Source organism: Dipteris shenzhenensis, chromosome 30 (genome assembly GCF_047967505.1).
Source record: "Dipteris shenzhenensis isolate YYH24624 ecotype China chromosome 30, Dip_SZ_1.0, whole genome shotgun sequence".
In the NCBI taxonomy this organism is placed as follows: Eukaryota; Viridiplantae; Streptophyta; class Polypodiopsida; order Gleicheniales; family Dipteridaceae; genus Dipteris; species Dipteris shenzhenensis.
The window spans coordinates 5984646-6004811 of record NC_141625.1 but is presented as its reverse complement, the minus strand read 5'-3'; the positions used below and the strand labels follow the sequence as shown (position 1 = coordinate 6004811).

Below are 20166 nucleotides of genomic sequence, written 5' to 3'. Positions count from 1 at the left end.
GCAACAACAACTCTTCAAACTCTAGAAGTTCATGTATAGCTTTCCCTACTTTTCCACATGGACTGTCACATATCCTTGCCTCTTCATGGATGTTCATGGCGCCTTAAAGTTATAGAAGCGCCATTGCACTTGTTTTAAGCATGTATGCTTCGAAATCAATTTTGTTCGGAGAGCTTAATGCTCTCATCAATATGTTTTTGTTTGCAAAAATGTGTATTTTGAACCATATGCATTCAAAACTATCATAACATCATTTGTGATTTGCAACATTACATGAATCACTTGACATTTGCAACATCTAACAACAGGTAAATTTTCAATGTTACACTTATGGCATCTTTTGAGACCCATCCCAACATGATGATGGTGATAGAATTAAGAAAAGAGTAATTCATGTTGTCCATTGTCAAGGCTGTACAACGACAAACAAATTAGGATAAGGCAAAAGCATTTGCATGTACAAAATCTTAATGGTGCAAAATGGTTAGACGCTAGGTCCAAAGTGAAAACTATGACCTTAAGAGACGCGTGGCTTCATGCTGTTAGTGCAAAATGACATTGCTCAATAAATTATTGCACCAACTAGCTAATGAGCAAGCACATGAAAGATTTATAGAAGGTGAGGAAGTGCACAACAGTTGTGCATATTTTCTGTCTTAAGCAAGCAAGTCGACTTTAGCAAAGACCGCCATTAGAGGGCAAGGTGAAACATATGCTTTGTTAGAACTACTTGAGGAAGAATTGGAGGATTGCATGAGCTTCTCTTTGGCGCATTCGATAGTTAACCACCATTGACCATGACTTGAAATTCACTCCTGGAGTGATCAATGCATTGTTGAACATGCAGGGGTGCTTCATGTGATGGATATCATGTAGATATCATTGCAAATTTCGAAGGATTTGACAAATACCCTGCCTTGAAGAAGTTGAGATGAGATATCATTGCAAATTTCCAAGGAGTTGACAAATACCCTCGCGTGAAGCAGGGAACGCACAGCAGCTAAGGGGAGATGCTAGAAAGGGCAAGTGGACACGTGTGGGGGAATGGGGAGGGCACCCCACACACGTAGCCTCCCCGATCTCGGAAGAGATAAATTTGAAAAACAAGATCTTATTCTTCTTCCACTTCTTCTTCAACAAATCTCCATCTCCATCTTTCCTTGTCATCGCTCATCGCTTCTGCTTGCTTGCAGGTGAGCTCTCTCATATCTACATCTTCCTTGATTCCTTCTCCACTTAATCTCCGACTTTCACGACGTAGTTTTTGCTTGCATGGTGCGCTCTTGCGTGACGTCCTTTTCCACCCAGCGACTTCCACTTTTCTTTAGTTTCCAAGCATAACTTCACATGACTGGCCTCTTTGACGTGCGAATTTGCGATCCAGTGGACGATGTGACTGCCTGAAAATGCGTCTACCACGCACTTTTTCTTCTTTTCTCCCCTTTGATGGGGAGAGCTTCTGCGGTTGCATGTTTCCCTTTGCTTGCTCACGACGATGAACTCCCACATAAGTTGTTATTTAGCGTGCAGTTGGGTGTTTTGGCATGCTTAGCTGCCCTGCGAGGGCTTGAGATGTTGGCTAATCCGAGAATTTCTTTCGTTGAATCTAGCCTCGCAGTTCATATCCCTGCTGGGAGAAACGTCCTGTCTAAATATTCCCATGGCAGAAGGACTGGGGGATTCCCACACAGGATCACCCCCTCGTGAAGCCCCAGGCCCCGTGCATAAGGTGGTTGCGAACGGTAGCAGACAGATTGGCATGGACGTTGGAAAAGGCGACGATGGACTCGTTGCTGACACAGGTGCGGTCAAGGATGAACCGCTCTCAGGAGACCTTTTACATCCAAACGAGGAGGGAGAAGATGGTTTTGGTGGAGGTTCTGCGCTGCTGCAGCGAGTGGATCGCCTTGATCGCATCGTAAGTTTTGGGTCCGTTTTCGTAAGTTTTGGGTGAACTAGATAAAGATTTCTTTCTTCTAGGTCCGAAGATTGAGTAACGTAGGTTCTCGTCTCGTATGCAGATCGATGCTCTGGAAGACAAGGTAGCGACAGGACGGACAAGCGTCTCCTCTGCAAGTCCAGGAACTGAGCGCTCTTCAGGGCCGCCAACGCCGTCAAGTTTAGAGAGGCGTTGCAAACCAGCTGAATCGGTACTGGAAGAGGTCGAGGAGAAGGGTACCTTGGTCGAGCGAGTTGAAGAGTTAGAGAGGAGGGTTGCAAAGGCAAGGCATCCTTTCTTAGCAGCAGCTTGAGGCCTGGACGTCGCTGTTCATTTATTGTCGATCAATATACAATTCTCCATTCTAAGATAGAGTTTTGCATGTTCGAATCGTCGTGCAGTTGGGCAGCTCTTTCCACAGAACTGGTGGCAGCCGGTCGAGCGAGTTTGTTCGTCCTGTACCTACTCTTTCGACACCGCCTCCATCCAAAACTGAGGTAGTTCATGAGGCATTTTGTCCCGAGCTTCCTGTTGTCCAGGAGAAGCACGAAGTACCGGCTGCAGAACAACATGAGCCAGCGCAAGGAGGGATGTCAGCCCATGATGCTGAAGCGGAGCTTGGAATGAAGAAGATCGAGGACCTTGAGCACCTGAAGGAGAAAACCCAGGAAGAATCAGAACATATTGAGGTGGTCTCTCTCTCTCTCTCTCTCTCTCTCTCTGCTATGCAGTCTAGCTCGTGTGCTCCTTCAGTTTTACGCGCACACATTTAGAAGGCAGTCTACTTTTGCATGGTTTTCGTTTCGTCGATAGCCCTCGTTTAAGTTGCTGAGAGCATGTCAAGATTTTTTGAAGCCTTGGATATTTGATTCTTACGCCACTTTTGTCTGCAGGGCACAGGGAATGAGGCCGCTCATCAAGAGATCGACGCTGCTTCCAAAAAACACACAGGCAAAAGGATCAAACAATGGCTGTCCAAACGATTGCACTTGTCCCCTGGCCATCACGACAAACATGAAGCCGAAGAGGCAAACCAAGACAGTACTAATTTTGTGGAGGAGAAGACGGAACACGTGGAGCCAGCCCAAGTAGATACTGATCAGGTGGAGAAACAAGTGATGGGAACATAGAAATCCATAGTTTGAAGAGTGTGTTCCCTTTGGGTTCCAGGGATGTTTTGAAGTTGCTTAGGTTGTATAGAGAAACCCCAAAAGAATTTTTGAATTGCTTGCATTATGCTTTTCCTTCGACCCTTTAGTTCACACAAGAGAGCATAAAGTCCTTTCATTTTTTTAATATTATACTTTAGACCACTTAACTTTCTCTCTTAAGGGTTGTTGGGCACATTTTTAATGGTGCTGTGGAGTTGGTTGGAATTTCAGGTCAGCAACCTACATCCAAGTCAACGTTGTTGCAATTTCAGAGGAGGAGTGTTGTGCATTCGAATTCCCATGCATAAAGCAGCTTTTCTCTAGTTGGTTCCATCAATATGTTCTAATGCAAATTTGCATTCATGGGAGCTTCCAACTTCTATTATCATTCGAGGAAATAAGAAGGGGATCTTCTCAAAGATTCTTATACAAAAGATTTAAGTAGTAAGATTTTGGAATCCCAAGGCTAAGATCCCCAAAGATTCTTATATAGAAGATTCAAGTAGTAAGATTTTGGAGTCCCAAGGCTATTGAGGAAGGATCCCTACTCTCTAAATAAGTAGCTAAATAAGTAGCCATGTTGCCCCTTCTATGAGAAGTATTGGAGGTACCAATCAAATGGGGCATATCATTTTCATGGTGTATCATTTCTATGGACTACTCTCTAAATAAGTAGCCATGTTGCCCCTTCTATGAGAAGTATCGGAGGTACCAATCAAATGAGGCCGACTCTTCTAGCTTTAGAGTCGGGTTGTGGAAATAAATTCATTTTGTAAAATACATGACTAGAGGGGGCTAGCGTGGGTATGTGTCATACCACATGATAAGTAAAATGTACACCTTCAATACATCTTTGTAATGGAGAGGCTTCAGATTATGTTGTAAATTAAAGATGCATTACTAAATTCCCATCTTCTATGTTTTTTTTTGGGGATTAAATTATCATAAATTCCCATCTCGTGTTTTGTGTGGAAAGGGTTTGAAGGGTACTCTTTCTAAACAACATAAGATATTTTAAAACACTTATAATCCAATATGTGATAAAACACTTACATTGAAGGAATAAAATGAACTCTATACAGGGACCTTTGTAGTGCAGAAAATTACGTTTTTGCATATCCAAGGAGGGTAGCTTGGACAAGGACGTTTTTGCATATCCAAGGAGGGTAGCTTGGACAAGGAACGTTTGTAGTGCAGAGGGAATAAAATGACATTTGACGTTTGTATATTTAGCCAAGGAGGGTAGCTTGGACAAGAAAATGACGTTTGCATATTTGGCATGAGGGTAGCTCGGACAAGAAAAAGGAGTGTAGCTTGGATGTGTGATCCGTTTTTTGGCACGCATGGCCAAATAGACTTTCCCCTAGTCCATAAATCCATAAAACTTGTTAAGATGTGAAGGGCTCGAGGGTACTCAATGGAGGTTGGTAGAATAATTGAGGGCTCAAGGGTACTCAATTGCGCAGAGTACTCCTAAGGGCTTCAACATGATAACGAGTACTCCTCAAAACATGAGCCTAAAATTGACCTAAACAAAAGGCAAATGAATCAACTGGGTGCTTATATATCATAGAAACAAGATTATGTCAAAGGAGCCAACAATTGGGTGCTTATATATCATAGAAACAAGATTATGTCAAAGGAGCCAAAAATTTGACTCACAAACGTGATCAACCAATATTATAATGTGGGCCCTAGAACGAGTGGCAGTATAATAGCAACAAACTTTGGTGATATGTGAACGAAAGAAATTTTGGTGATATGTGATTTAAGAATTCCACCCAAAAGGTCTTGAGAATATTACAATTGTCCAAGAGGCTAAGAACATCAAATGGAGTACAACACAAATCCTTGTAGTGTTTCCAAACCTTGTACCAATTAGGAACATTGTAGTGATTATTGCAATGATTGCACTTGCAATGTATTGCATATAGAAACAAAACATTGTACCAATTTAGGGACATCAGGTCAAATTAAAATTGAAGAATTGAAAGTTGTAAAATTTTTGTAAAGTGTTAATAAACTCTATGACATGTTGGATCAGTAGATGTGGTTTGCATTGTTCCATTCTACGGTTCAATAAGCTTTCAACATTTGAAGAGTCATCGTACTTTAAAGAGTCCTTCCTTTTGAATTGTAAATTGCATTGCTAATTGAATTGTAAGTTGCATTGCTAAATGATTATGCACTTTGAGTTGTAAACTCGTTGTGATTGTTGTTAAGGGATTAGACACTGCAAGGTGTGCTTACATTGATGTTACAATGATTGCATGCATTGATACTGTTTTGTATACAATCTAAATTACATGAAACAAAGCATCTCCCATAGAAACTTATAGAGGGACATGAGCTCAACTTATGATTTAGGATTTGAAAATTTGTATGGTCATTCATAGGTTGTACCACACCCATAGATGGTTTATAGATTTACGAGTTTTGATCAGGCATCTTAATCAATGCTTGAATCTATGCGTTGATAGGTTGTATCACACCAATACATGGTTAGGAGAGTTTATGGTTTTGATCATGTATCTTGATCAAGTTTTGAATATGTGTGAATGTCCATACATTTTAGTGTGTGGTTGGTTTTCAAATTTAGATTCCAAAGTTACATTGCTTGTGCTTCCAAATGTTTTGTGGCATTGCATTCTTGCATCGGTGAATAACTAGACTCCCACAAATTTTCTCATGATGCATCGTAGCTTGCAATGTTTTGGAATATTATCCTAAAAGTGTGCTATATGAGCTATCCTTCCAGCACGAGCTGTTGTCCTATTTGTATCTTAAGGTTCAAATCATGATTGTTCCATCTCCATATAAAAATAGCTTTGAAAATATATGCTTCCCAACATTGTTCATACATCCCTTATATGGGCTACCATCTATTAAGACTATACTATCATTGCACAATCCTCCAAATTCTAATGGTTTTAAAATTTCTTTGATGCTAGGCTTACTAGGTCTTTTTAGTATGTAGCATCGTTCTCGTCCTCTTCTTGATCCCACACCATTAACTTCTTTTTTTAGGGGTGACTTGTTGGAGCAATTCAATTATAAACCTTAAGTCCGGGGGATTCACAAGGGGGAACTTATGATATCATGTGAGTGTACAATTTTTTTGAGATGAGGCATAAACTTATACATTAGATACTTGAAATAAAATATCTGTTTCTTTCAATGACAGACAGTCTCTTTGTTTTTGTTCAAATATATATCCCTCATCATACAAACAGTGGCAACCACTGGAGTGCATACTTGGATTCTTTGATGCTTTACATGGTGCTATTGGGGAGCTACAGTACAAAGGTAGAAAATGAACAACCCTGGCTGAATCGGGTATATCTTTTTATGATCACTTTTATCAATTGATGGACAATGCTCACTCACACGGTTTATTAAAAAAGCAAGATCTCCCGGCATGGAATACAATTGATCAGCCAGTCCCTGATGGTAGCATCACAGAATCCTATAGAGCCAAACTATTTTTAAAAGTACAGCATTCCCTGAAACCAAATATTACTACCAAGATAGTTAAAATCAACGTTTTCATGCCACTTACAGTTTTTGTAGAACTTTTTCAAGATTATCCAGTTAAAGTTTGTAAGATAATGTTGACTTTCAGAGCAAAAGGGTATGATTCCAATTCCAAAATTTTTGGATAATGGTTGGGATAGAATGGTGGCCAACAATGTGTATTGTGAGGTTGCTCATAACTCCATCAATAGTAAGTACATGATTGCCTCGCAAAACTTTATTTTCTCTTTTTACTATAAACGCAGTAGGATGATAGGCACAAAACTTGTGGCAATGGACCAAGACGAGAGGTCATCAAGTCCAATAATTGAAATCAATATTATTGAGAATGACATCCTTCTAACATCCATCTCACTGGGACAATGCTGCACTCTCTATCAGTTACGCAATGACATTATTATGGAGACTGAGAACAATATCCATAAAGAATTTTCATTCATTTGGAACAACAGGAAAGTAAGTTGGTTTCCACCCTGTGTTTCTCCTAATTTGATTCTCTTTACATTTACATATTGCCACAATTTTATTTTTGCAGATACTTCAAAGGAGCGAAAGCAAAATTCAATTTAATGACATTGTACATAGAACAATTCAGATAATTCAAAGCTATTGACTCAGGTATTACTTGCAACCAAAAAAAAATGACATTTGATGTATTAATACAAAATGATTACAAGTATCATCTGTTTTTCTATTATTGCTCAGAATCTCTCTCGACTTTTTTGCAGTGGAGACTCCTGAGAATCTTCCACATGCTGCTCAAGTTGCTACTACTATGGATCTTGCTGTGGATCCTGCTGCTGCACATCCTCCATTGGTATTGCCTCCTCATGCATCCACTCCTCTTGCATCAACTCCTCCTGTTGCTTTGGTGTCCCTGCCTCCTCGTCCACAGGCTCGGGCTAGGCCTTGTGCTGCTTTGATGTCCCTGCCTCCTTGTGCATAGGCTTGGGCTTTTGGAAAAGGTCAAGCAGCTCATCAACACCGACACCTTCTAGAATGTCTTCTAGATTGCTAGTGCCTGGGACATTCTGAGCCTCTTGTTCAACTCGGAGATCCTCAGCGCCTTTTGAGCCCTCTCCTGTATGGACTGGTTTGTCTGGTGCTCTAGCAACTTCAAAATTGTCTTTGCTCTGAAGCTATGTACATATTTAGAGCCAAAACTATCCTCTTTCATGTGCAATAAAAACAAAGAATATTTTCAATATTTTTATATCAATGCATTAAATTTAGAACTTCTCAAATAGTATGCAATGAAAGCACTCACAAATTCAAACTGTTTCTCTGAAAAGTATGTGTCTAACATATATTTGGCACTGATGAGAGTCCTCCATCCATAGGAGAAACGATCCTCCTGTTGTGGTGTCTATTTTATCAAAATAGAAAGCTATTGGACTATGAAGAGTACAAAAATAAGAGGGATATAAAGATAAGTGACAATGATTATTGTACCTGCAATGACATTGGGTGAGCTAAATCTAACATCTTTAAATTTGGATGACAAAGGTCCAGTGCATCCATTAGTCTTTTGAGACAACTACAATGGGAATCAAGGGCAACAAATTATAAAATTCACACTTCTGCAAGTAAATGCGATATGGCTGACTTTTCAAGAGAAAACCTGAAAATCACATTTTAGAGAAAAAGGATAGGCAATGACTAACTTACAATTCCAAATCCCGGTGGGTACCCTTTAAGGAGTTGAATGTATAGCATAGCTTTTGCTCTACATCTATATGTACCAAATTCCAATGATTGCTACAAGAGAAACAAATAACATGAGGGGATTAGACCAAGAGGGTCTAAATTTAATTTAAACAATCAGGATTTTGACAACAGAGGGTAGTAGTGGAAAAGGTCAAGGAACATACTCTGACCAATATGGCAGGAGAATCATATCAACCACATCAAAATTACAAAAACAAAACCACTTGGAAATTTTTTTGGTTGATGTCTTGTTATCTTTCAGCTTGAAAGATATATCTGGATCAACTATATACACAGAGTGCTGAAGGCTCTAGTGGATCTGACTCTTCAAAAAACTACAAAAAATAACTTCACTTGGCTTATGAAAAAGTGAATGCTATAAAGACATAAACACAATTAACATAGAAAGATATACTTACTATAGAGCTACAAGCATGATTGTGCAAGTCACATGTTTTTCTTTCTGTGCTAAAGCCATGATGCAGTCTTCTGTCAAGTCCTAGGTCAGGTCATCATTCATAGTCTAGATGGCTACTCTGATCCTTGGTCCAAGTTGTAGGAGCTTCTGCTAAATTTGCACCATCCTCACTAATGTCTGGGACTGCAAGACAGCACTGTTTCTTTGACTCTTTCCATGAGGGACTCTTCATAGGCAACCTTGCCTCTAATATGAAGTTGGTGAAACATCTCTACAACCTTGAATCCATCATCTTTAGGTTTCCTAGCTGGAGGTATCAACAAGATATCTCTCATTTTGAGATCATCCCAATCCTCTGCATTAAGGATCTTGTCATATCTATATCTAACCGTGACAAGTGTTTGGATGTCTTTCTTCATGATGGTGACACTGTGTGCATGTGCTGCTACCATCATGGTGTCCACGAAAAACTCTATGAGCCACTCTTTAGTAGCTTCTTGGAGAGCAAGTAGTGCAGTCCTTTGCCATCTAAAGTCCACATGCCAGTTCATGCATATTGCCCTGACTAGCCTCTAGAATGGTGCCATGGGTACTGCATATCCTATGGCTTTCTGAGCCTTCCTGATCTCTAGATCTGCTTTGGCTCACTCTTTTCTTCCTGTTCCTTGCTAGCATGTTCTCAGACTTCCCCTTCTTTGAAGATTTAGACCTGGATGGAGCTGTGGTAGCCCTTGCAATGTTAGGTCCTTTTCCTTTCCTTCTAGCTATTGCTTTGGTTCTTGCCATAGTATATTGTTCTCTTCTCCTAGAAAAAAACCCAAACATCACAAGGATATCAGCAACCTAAGAGTTTGCTTGAAAATGCGATATGGTGTAAAAAGATAGAGAAAAGGCTAAAATCGCATTTTTCAACAAATGTTTTTGGACATACCTCAGGAACACCCAGCATGCTAAAAGTTTTCTAGAAAACGCAATATGGAGGAGAAAAACAAAGAACAAGCTCAAATCGCATTTTTTAACAAATGTACTGAAGCCTACTCTAATCAATCAGTTTGGACTCTACCATCCTCCTAGCCCCTACAATGCAGATGAGATGTGCTCATAAAAACAACTCATAGAGTGCCCTTTGAGAGAAAGCTATGGAATGGCCATTTCAGCTTACTAACAAGAAAAACCAATGACCTGTGACAAATTGCTTACTTGGGCTCGTGTGTACAGCTAGAGCTGGAGTTGGGGAGGTGTGAGATGGACCTCGGGAGGTTGTGGCTGGAGCTGCAATGGGTGGTGGAGGTGGTGAGGGAGGTTGGAGTTGGAGCTGCAATGGGACTCTGTGATGGAGGTGGTGAGGTAGTGAGGTTGGAGCTAGAGCTGGTGAGGTAGTGAGGTTGGAACTGGATGGATGTGGTGAGGTTGGAGGCAACTACACCATAGTCTTGATCTACCTTTCCAATTGTCTTCTTCATCTATCTAATTCTACTGCATCAGCTACCAGTAGTCATTTGCTTCATCTTTTGAATGATTAAGACAACTATCTTGCAGATTCACCTGAATTTTCTCTAGACGTGATGTTTTTGCATCAATAGGATTTTTTGCTAAAAAACGTGATTTCAGTCTATTTAATTATAAAGACAGTCATATCGCATTTTTCTGCAAACTTTCAAAGAGGAGGAGCAAGCCATCTAGGTGATGCAGGTGATGCACCGACCAGTCAGGAAGGCCATTGACCTCTCAGCTTATGCTGTAAAGGAGAAGGAATCTTCTTGTAAGAATTTTTGTATGAGTGCTTCTGTTTCTTTTTAGCTATATGTGCAAGACTCATTTTTTGATTTTGTATGATGTAGTGAAGAGAAGAAAGCCCAATGACAAGGGTTCAAACAAAGGTGGACAATCAGTTGTTGGTAAGGGAAAGGAGAAGGAGGAAAAGAAGTCACCCCAACTGTAGCTCTTTGAACTCCTGCAGAAGTCAGAATGCCAAATGTACTATCATAAATACCATGATATGTTCAATAAGGGGTTGGATTTGCAGTCTCTTTTGACACAGCACAAGGATTTTCTTGGAGAGATGTATGAATCCTTCCACAAGCTTACAGTTGAAGGATCAAAAGTTGTCAACAGCAAGACTTTTGTACATGTCAAAGACATTGCTATAAATGACAGGATGAGGTATCAAATGCACAAGGTGTTTGACAGTTTTGAAGACTACCACAAGGGAATATACACTGTAAACAAGGGCAATTGCAGGATACTTGAAGAGGCACTTGCATTTGCCATGTATGTACACTATGTTGAGATGGATCAGTTGAGGACCCAAAGGATAGCGATGAGGAAGAAGAAATAGAGGAAAAGTCAGATCTACCAGAAGTGGAAGAGAAGATCAACCTGACGGAGGAAGAGCTTGCAGTTGCAGCATTGGACCTAGTGGCCTTAAAAAACGAGACCCTAAGAGATGCTGCCATAGTGGATGATGTTGAGGCTGAGAGCTCTAACCTCACTGTGCCCATTCTTCCCTCATTCAATATTAAGGGAAAAGAGTATGTCTTGTTGTATGACGTACAGTGCCTATTTAATTTGAGAGAAGATTATGCAATTACCCTTATTGCACAATCTTGTAGGGTTGACAAGGAAGTAAGGATTGAGGACAATCCTTTGTTAGAGCTAGAGGACAAATTCGATGCTTCGGAAGCATTGTCCATCTATTTTGGGCAAGGCAAAATGTATGAAGAGGTGGATGAGACAATCTTCCAAGAAACCCAACAACGAATGAATCTTACAGCAAGCTTAGATATCAGTGACAGCTCCGAGGGGAAGGAGGACATGGGTATCTCCTTATTTAACGATGATATACTAGAGAAAGATGAGAATATTAGGTAAGGAACCTACCTTTCTTGGATTTGGATTTTAGATATGCAATTTGATGGTTTGTTTTAAATCTAAGTGTATTTTGCATATGGCAGTTGTTAGTTGAAGATGACACATTCCTCTTGAGGGCGGCTGGAAGTAGAATTCCTAGGCTTGATAAACTATCAAGCCTTTTATCATTATATTAAAGACCTATCTGCTGTGAAGATACTGATTTTTAGCAAATTGCTTAGCAACGATGGGGTTGCTCTTACTTATTTTTTCAAGTGTTTGTCAAAAGTTTTGGGTGGTCATCCTATATCGTGGCAAACATATAAGATCATACTGATATAGAAGCGTTCTGCTTTACTTATTTTTGGGTGTTATGTTGGAAAGCAAGGCTCAAGAGCTGGCTACTTTTTGACATATACTGCCTGGGCACTAGCTTGTGTTGTAAAGGATCCCCTCTCCGTGGAAGCTTATGGAAAGCATAAGCATTAGGAATTGAGAGCCTTCTTTGGTGGCCCTTCCTGACAAATTAGTTGAAGAGCAAAGTGTGACCACAACAACTCTTGCACAAGATAAGAGTTCAATTGCTCCTCAGCTCAAGAAAAAAGGTCTCCAATCAGATTCAAAAGAAAGATTCCAAGCAAGGTTGGCAAACCATTGGAAGGATAGTCTGTATGGCATTGTATATTTTACAAGATAGAAGTAAGGTTTAATTGTGAGAACATTGTCATTTTAGAATGCCTTAGTTATGTTTATGTGTATTTGTGACAAAAACAATGTACATTTTGAAATAGAAATATATGTAGTACATTTTAGATATTTCAATGGTTGCATACAATGACTTCTTATGAATGAAAGATCCAAGTCTTGGTCATTGCAAAAAAAAAAAATTGTTACATTTGATGACACCAATTGATGATCAAGGTTTAGCACTTAGCTTCTATCTACCCATTTGTGGTTTACAACTATCTTTGAGTGTCTCCACTGAGCATGTCTTTGTGCTGCATTTGAGTTCTCCAAAATCTTCCTCCTCCTTTCCTTTTGAGCCAACTTAAAATCTCGCTTAACCTGTGATGTGTTAACTTTCTTCTTGGCTTGAAGTCTTCATAGTATTCCTCGATAGAACCACTGGAACACTTCTTTTAAACTATTGGCTTTCTATTTTCCTCCAAAATGTTGTGTATGTCTAAAGAATGCATTTCGTGCCATGTAGTGTGGTTTCTCCATTCCTTGTGTGGACCAAATTGCAGGGCATCCGTATTTTTTTACAAAGAAAGGTTGCTCCTTCCTTGAATGACTGATTTAGGTGATGATTTATGAGGCTCAAGGCCTCTATTTATATAGGCCCCAAGTTCTGTCAAAACAATTAACAAGGTTGGGGGATATTGGTCGACCTCTTAGCCCCAAATCCAACCCTATGAGGGGCCTACTGGCTGACCTAGTAGCCCCCTTAGGGGCTCACAAAACTAGGCCCTTTTAGGGCTATTTGTAGGGCTGACCTGCCACGTGGTAGTTCACCACTGGATAGGTCCTAATATTGTAGGCCTTTCACCTTTGCATAGTCCTCTCCAATCAACCGCCTTACAGATTTGCTAGTTCTACTTCCTACCAGTTGTCCTTGCCCTAAAAACCCCAAAAAAGTGCCGTGTTGCTTGTTTGATACTGTTGTATAGTCTTGTACCATGCATGGATGATGATCATAGGGACTATGGCAGACTCTATGCTTCCTCACATCCAGATGACTGACACATCAATAGAGGCATGGGCCATTGTGAATGATCTATATGAGACAAATAACACATCTCGGATCTTGTTTCTTGAGCATCAACTCTACAACTTGGATATGGGTGAAGGGATTCAGTACATCTGAGGATGCTACCTCGAAGTTTCAAAAGCTTCATTACAACTGTGACTACAAGACAGAGGGCCAAACCTCTGACTTTTGAGGAGTTGCATCCATTATTGTGAAAAGCTCTACAACAATGACAAGGTGTTGCTGACAAAGGATAATGCTGGCAGAGGAAAGGGAAAGCCTAATGGTGGCAAGCCTAAGAAGGATAATGCTGGCAAAGGATAATGTTGGCAGAGGAAAGGGCAAGCCTAATGGTGGCAAGACCAAGAAGGATGACTCTAGAGATGAAGAGGACACTTCCCAAAAAGAGGAATCAGAAGAAGAAGTGCTTCTATTGTGACACACCATACTATTTTGCAAAGGCTTGCAAAAAGAAGAAGGCAAATAAGGAAAACAAGAATGAGTCTTAAATGGTGATACAAAGCCAAAGCTAATGTGGCAATCGAAGAACTATTCTTGGTGATATCTCCATGTGTTACTGAGGTAAGAAGTATTGACCTACAAGTCATAATGATGAAGTCTAACATTGAGATGTGGGCCAATGGAGAATGAGAAACCTTTGTGAAGGTGAAGGACATCATGGAATGCTTGGAATCTTCCAGGTGCACGGCTCTTGATACTAACATGAGGGTGGATTCCATGGAGTGCCCTAGGGTTTCCTCTTCAGATGGTTGCTCTAATTTAGAAGGGGACAATACAAGATTGCATAGAATGCGCATCAATGAGATGTGCGGTTTTCTTTTAGAGCAAGCACACAGGCAGTATGAAGATTTGGTATATACTTGACGTTCTTCATTAAAGCCTTTCTAGCATGTTGTGGAGAGAATCTGCTCTTCATATGTCTCAGGTAATGCAAGATTGGAAGGAATGGGCCTTCTTTGAAGGAAGAAGAGGAAGTGCAGGTGCTTCTTCAAATCTCGGACATAGATTGTTGGAAGGTGATGGACAAGGTGTCCTAAAGCTAGAAGAGTGCCTGCTTGAGAGCTCAGTAAGAGTTCTGGTCCAGGTTATTTGGAGATATTCTTGAGATTTCATTTCTTGAGATGGCTCTTTGATGCAGCAAACCTTGCCAAAGGAAGGATGCATTGAAACAAACCCTGAGAGCATGGTTCCTAGATGACTTTAGGTTGTTCACTCATTATGAGGGGGACAACTGGAAGATCGTGGCATCTGGATTGCTTGAGTTTGAAGGCAGGAATGTAACTGAAGGTGGTGGTGCCATCTAGTGCTATCATAGATGGACCTGTGTACCAGGATGGTTTGCTTGTGTAGGACTGGACCTAGAGGAGCAGGAGCCATTGGTTAAAAAGCCAGGAACTAAAATTGACACCAGATTGTGCCAGAGGGCTTCATCATGGGAGCTATTGGGGCAATGTCATCGACGTGTTGGCATTGGGCTGAAATGAGTTAGTGAGAGGGGGTGTTGGAAAGGTCACCTCCCCATCTATAAGCCTCGAAATGAGGAGAGTGTGGGGAAGGGAGACCTAGGGCAAGATTCTCATAGGGAAGAGAAGAAAGAGGGGGCTACCACATGGGCAACACCTCACAGCAAACCAAGGCTTTAGAACACACATCAAAGGAGCTGATGTGCAGCAGAGATGGCAGAGCATCAAGCCTTAGATCTAGCCCGGCACGAGGTGACAAAAGAGAAGCATAAGGATAGGGCCTGGTAGTAGCACAAAAAAAGGACCAAGTGTTGCAGGAAAGGGAGGGGCTACAATGGGCAACACCCTACCTTAATAGAGCCAGAAGGATGAGCTAGTCGGCCACATAGGCTAGCCCACAATTTTGCATTAAAGGCCAAGTTGCATGAGGCCTTTGATATGAAGGATTTGGGACTTGCAGGTCATATTCTTGGTATGCGCATCATGCGTGACCGGAGTAGGAAACTCCTTTGGCTTTCACAGATGGAGTATGTTACAAAAGTATTGCAGCGTTTCAATATGGAGGGGGGGAAGGCAGTGAGTACTCCATTGCCTCCATATGTGAAACTGAGTCATACAGAATTTACATCATGTAGTCCATGTCCTAGGGTGGCTACTTTAATACATTCCTATACCATACCTTAGCCTCTAATATGTGCACATGGCACCATATCTCTACACCTCCACTTGGTGCCATGATCCATTGGCTACCGCAAGGTGGTCAAATGTGAATTACAAATCCATCATCTCCCCTTAGTGCATACATTGCTACTTAAGGTGTTAAGTGTGGTTTTTACATGTCAATACCTCCCCTAGGTGCTTTCATAGCTACTCTTAGGTGGTCAGGTTTGATTTACAAGAATATAGGCTAAAGGTGGAAAAGCTTTTGCTTTTTAATACATGTTGTCGATGGCGTTCTCTTCTTTGCTTGATGTAGCTTGATGCATGATGCTTTTTTCTTCTTGTTCTTTTAATGCTTTATGTGGATACCATGTTTTGTGCTATGGTCATCTCATGCACTTGTGCTTTTGGCATGCGTTGTGCATTCATGCATTGATTGTCATTTGTTGCAAAGGTCTTACCAATTGATTTGTTTCAATATGGGCATTGTCTGATTGCTAACAATGATTCTGACTTGACAAGTGCATAGAGCTTTAAAAGACGATCACTTTTCCTTTTTGGAGCATGTCCAAATTCTTCCTGGATTGGAAGTTATGGCTTGTCGAAGTTTTTGTGAAGAAGAGGTGGCCAGATGATGTGGCACAAGGGTTCATATGCTGCACACACACTGTTCTTAGTAAGAGATTACTGTTCTTGGGTGGCACTATGCCATGTGGCACAACTTTGACCAAACTAAAACTCAACCAACCTGTAACTGAACCAAACTCTTTGAACTCAAGGTTAACTAAACTTAACCACTATGCTAATCAGGGTTAGAATCTATCTGCCACATGGCAAGAAAGTGACCAAGCCTTTGAACCACAGGTTAATTTCATCTAACCCAACCTTATCTTGACTACACCTATTTGCCATGTGGCATTTCCACATGGCCTAAGGCTAAAGCCTTGGCATTCTGGATAGTTGCACGGAGATGGGCTCGTGGAGCATGAATCGGAGGCTTGCGAGAGTTCATGGCTGGTGGTCGGTGTCGTGGAACTAGTCTACAGGGAGTCTTTCTCATCGATTCTATTGTTGGCTTGGCAGTGGAGCCACATGCACTTTGTATGTAGCTAGAGGTGGACGTGAGGCATTGGTGGAAGCTTCATCAATGATGGCTTTGGAGGCTTTTATAGTCGGTGCTGCGTGGACTGTTTGGGGTGTGGAAAGCTTGTTGATAGGGGCGCTGCTGATAGAGCAGCTTGATGGAGGGCTATTCGTCTCGACTGGCTTCTGGGTTGCCATAGGGCATTGTTGAAGCTGGGTGTGTAGGAGGTGCTAGATGGCTCGTCATCGTCTTCTGTTAGTGTTTTGGAGCAATGGAGGTGCTGGTGCGTCCTGTGACTGTTGCGTGTAGTTGGCTCTGAGCGTGGGGTGAAGAACAAACCACAAACCACCTATGAGACACCACCCACTATCAGTGAAGATAGCTCACTTAACACACATTGACCCTTGGAAAGGGACACACCACATTATCCGCATTTAGATTGTGGTTGGCGACGAACAGGGCTCTTGCGCATTCACCTGTGAGCCACTTTGGATCCGAACTTGGATCCACCGTGTCCCAGTATGCCATCACCAGCATCTTGTGAAGTCCGCTGAACATCCGGCTCCATGTGCAAGTCTCTGTCTACAACATCAATAGAGAGAGACCGTCTTGGTCGACGGGGTAGCCTCGTTGTCAGTACTAGTGGATCCGGAGGTCCTTGTGACATCGTTCGCATTCATGTTGCACGTTAGTACTACAATTCGATGAGTGAGATTACCAATGCCTACATGAAGCATCGAAACTTGACGAACCAATTCGCTCGCAAAATGGTGATAATTATATAATGTCAATATAGTATAGAGCAATGTTATAATGTTAGGATAGAGTAATAATGTCATATTAATAATACAGTATAGTTTATAATATAAGGAAAATAAAGTTAATGTAGTATAGTATATGTTATTATGTAAGCATAGTATATGTTAAAATTGTAGTATAATGTTAGTATCCTATTAGTATAGTCTATGTTATAATGTTACAATGTTAAGATTTTATGTCAAAGTAAGTATATGTAGAGAGCTAGCTTACATTAAACAATTAATGTGCATTTAGTATACTACACTTGTTTTCTTGTCCATATGTGTATGCATGCATATATACACATATGTGAACAAGGATAACCCAATTCCACAAGTAATAGAAATAAAAACAAGGCTTACAACATGCTTTAAACGACAGAAATGTGTAAACAAAAGTCGTATGAAATCATCTAGACTGACCAAATAAAAGAGCAATGATCATGTAAAAAAATGGAGAGGCTGACATAGAGACAATGGAAAGGGGAGAGCTTGACTTCTATTCTGATGCCTTCTCATTGATCCTAGGATGAGTCTTTGGACTCCATCAGCAAGGGACTAGATATTACCTAACAAGGTTTTGGCACAATCATAATCCATGAAGTTTCGGTTGTATTGTAGAGCAATTCCATTGAGCTTTTGTGCATGCTTGCTAAATTCAGTATATCTACATGATGAGCGATACTTTTGAGAGACATGAAGATAGAATCCATGACAAGAAAAGGTAATAAGTGAGGATGACAATGAATCATACAATGCTCGTCCAAGGGGAGGAGCTACGAATGCATTCTTCTCAACATCCATGTAATGCCCAATGTGTATGCAATGCCCAGGGGGGGGGGGAGCTACAGATGCATTTGACTTGATGGACCTCATCTTACTTGCATGTGCATCTCTCACCAATGGAGAGACTCTACCAAATAGGATCACCCTTTACTCCCAGCATTGGCCTCTTTTCTGGCATCTTCTCTACCAAATAGGATCATCCTCTACTCCCAGTGTCGAGACAAGGCAAACTCGGCAATGGGTTGAGGCACATATTAGACTAGGGGACCTTCCCTCCATGATCATCAGATTAGAGGCACAATGGGAGTGGTAGTGGCACTTGTTTGTTATAGGGCCATAGCTAGGAGACCATGCATAGCACCCATGCCAGCAACTAGGTCACACCACTAGAGGAGACAAATAGCTAGTAGTAGGATACATCATCTTGGCCAGTCTTCTAGCTCTAAGCCTAATTCATTGCATCATTGCCACTCATCTCCCTACCCCAAGATGCCACCAAGTTCTCTATCCACAGGTTTCTACCCATAGTTCAGGTCACACGTCAACTACCACTCAACTCCTTACTCTAGGCCTAGTTTGTAGGCTAATCTAGGTTCAATCTAAGTCACATGTAGGTCGCTCCTACCCACCCTAGGTTGGATTGAAATCTTGGCAACTTGGGGGTAGTTATACCATGTGCGCTCCTTGACCCTTTGATACTTGAAGTTATAGTAGCTACTCATTTTTGTCTCAGAGGCATGTGAGGCCTCTCTCTCTCTCTCTCTCTCTCTCTCTCTCTCTCTCTCTCTCCTTCCTCCTAGTAGCAACAGGCCAGCAACCTGGTTGCATAGCCACCAAGCTAGCAACTAGGTTGCACCACTAGAATAGACAAATAGCTAGCAGTAGGATTCATCATCATGGCCAGTCTTCCAGCTCTAGCCCTAATTCATTGCATCATTACCACTCATCTTCCTACCCCAAGACACCACCAAGTTCTTTATGCACAGGTTTGTACCCATATTTTAGGTCACAGGTTAACTACCACTCAGCTCCTTGTTCTAGGCCTAGTTTGTAGGCTAATCAAGGTTCAATCTAAGTCACATGTAGGTAGCTCCTACCCACCCTAGGTTGGAATGAAATTTTGGCAACTTGGGGAATTAGTTTTAAAAGGCTCTTTTATATTTATACAGACCATTATGGAGTTTCCCAAGATGAAGACATTGCAACTTCAGCCCCAATAAGCAAACCCTCATACTAAGCCATTGTAGCCCTAAGGACACCTGCCCCCTATGCAAAAACATATAGACCGAGGATCATCAAAGACCTATACAAGGAAATCTACTAATTAGATCAAGAACTAAGAGAGCTCATTGCACCCCTTGGGAGAAAAGTGTAGCGCAGGATATGGAAAATCATGGAAAGCAAGAAATCATGGCAAAGGTCATGCACGAATGCTATACATCTCCACCAATACAAATGCTTGTCTCCACCGACAATCAAGGAGATGATCACCACACCTGAATTAGCTAAGTCAAGCAAGAAATGGATGTTGATGCCCAACAACAAAGTCAATAGAGTAGATCTCTATGCTAATGTAAAAGAGTGGGAAGCCATAGTACAAAACAAGAGGATCCTATGTATTGGAGGACTACAAGGTGGCTTCTTGGCCATCTTAGTGACAAGGAGGGATACACAAAGGGTTGAAAAATCACATGCCTCAAGGAGGAAATACCACAGGTTCAATGGGATGAAAATTATAAAGTTGCATCACTCAAAAGGAAACACAAGTGCAGGTTTATTTCAGAGGGAAGGTAAGAAGAATTAAGATTCTCAAACAAACACACAAGTAAAGGATATAATGATTTGGATATTTGAGGGGCTCCAAAATAGCATTTCACAAGATTATATTAGGGGTTCTAAATCCAAACCCAAGGAGTCACTTTATGATAGGCATAGATATGTGCCAAATAATTTTCAATCAAGATCCCATGTGTGCTCCTTGACTCTTTGATACTCGAAGTTGTAGT

The 20166-nt window shown here is 41.1% G+C and overlaps 1 protein-coding gene across 1 annotated transcript; it reads left to right on the top strand.

Moving 5' to 3' along the window:
* The first annotated feature begins 1146 nt into the window (after positions 1-1146).
* On the top strand, positions 1147-3646 carry LOC147881647 (uncharacterized). Its single transcript, XM_087401877.1, has 6 exons — positions 1147-1193; positions 1611-1918; positions 2022-2222; positions 2341-2628; positions 2833-3042; positions 3322-3646. Exons 2-6 carry the CDS (start codon positions 1661-1663, stop codon positions 3412-3414), a joined length of 1050 nt encoding a protein of 349 aa, XP_087258003.1. The 5' UTR covers positions 1147-1193; positions 1611-1660; the 3' UTR covers positions 3415-3646.
* Positions 3647-20166: the final 16520 nt, after the last annotated feature.

Coding starts and splice junctions, on each gene's coding strand:
- LOC147881647 (XM_087401877.1), top strand. CDS start 1,661: ATGGCAGAAGGACTGGGGGATTCCCACACAGGATCACCCCCTCGTGAA. Junction 1,919..2,021: donor TGGATCGCCTTGATCGCATC/GTAAGTTTTGGG, acceptor TCTCGTATGCAG/ATCGATGCTCTGGAAGACAA. Junction 2,223..2,340: donor TAGAGAGGAGGGTTGCAAAG/GCAAGGCATCCT, acceptor ATCGTCGTGCAG/TTGGGCAGCTCTTTCCACAG.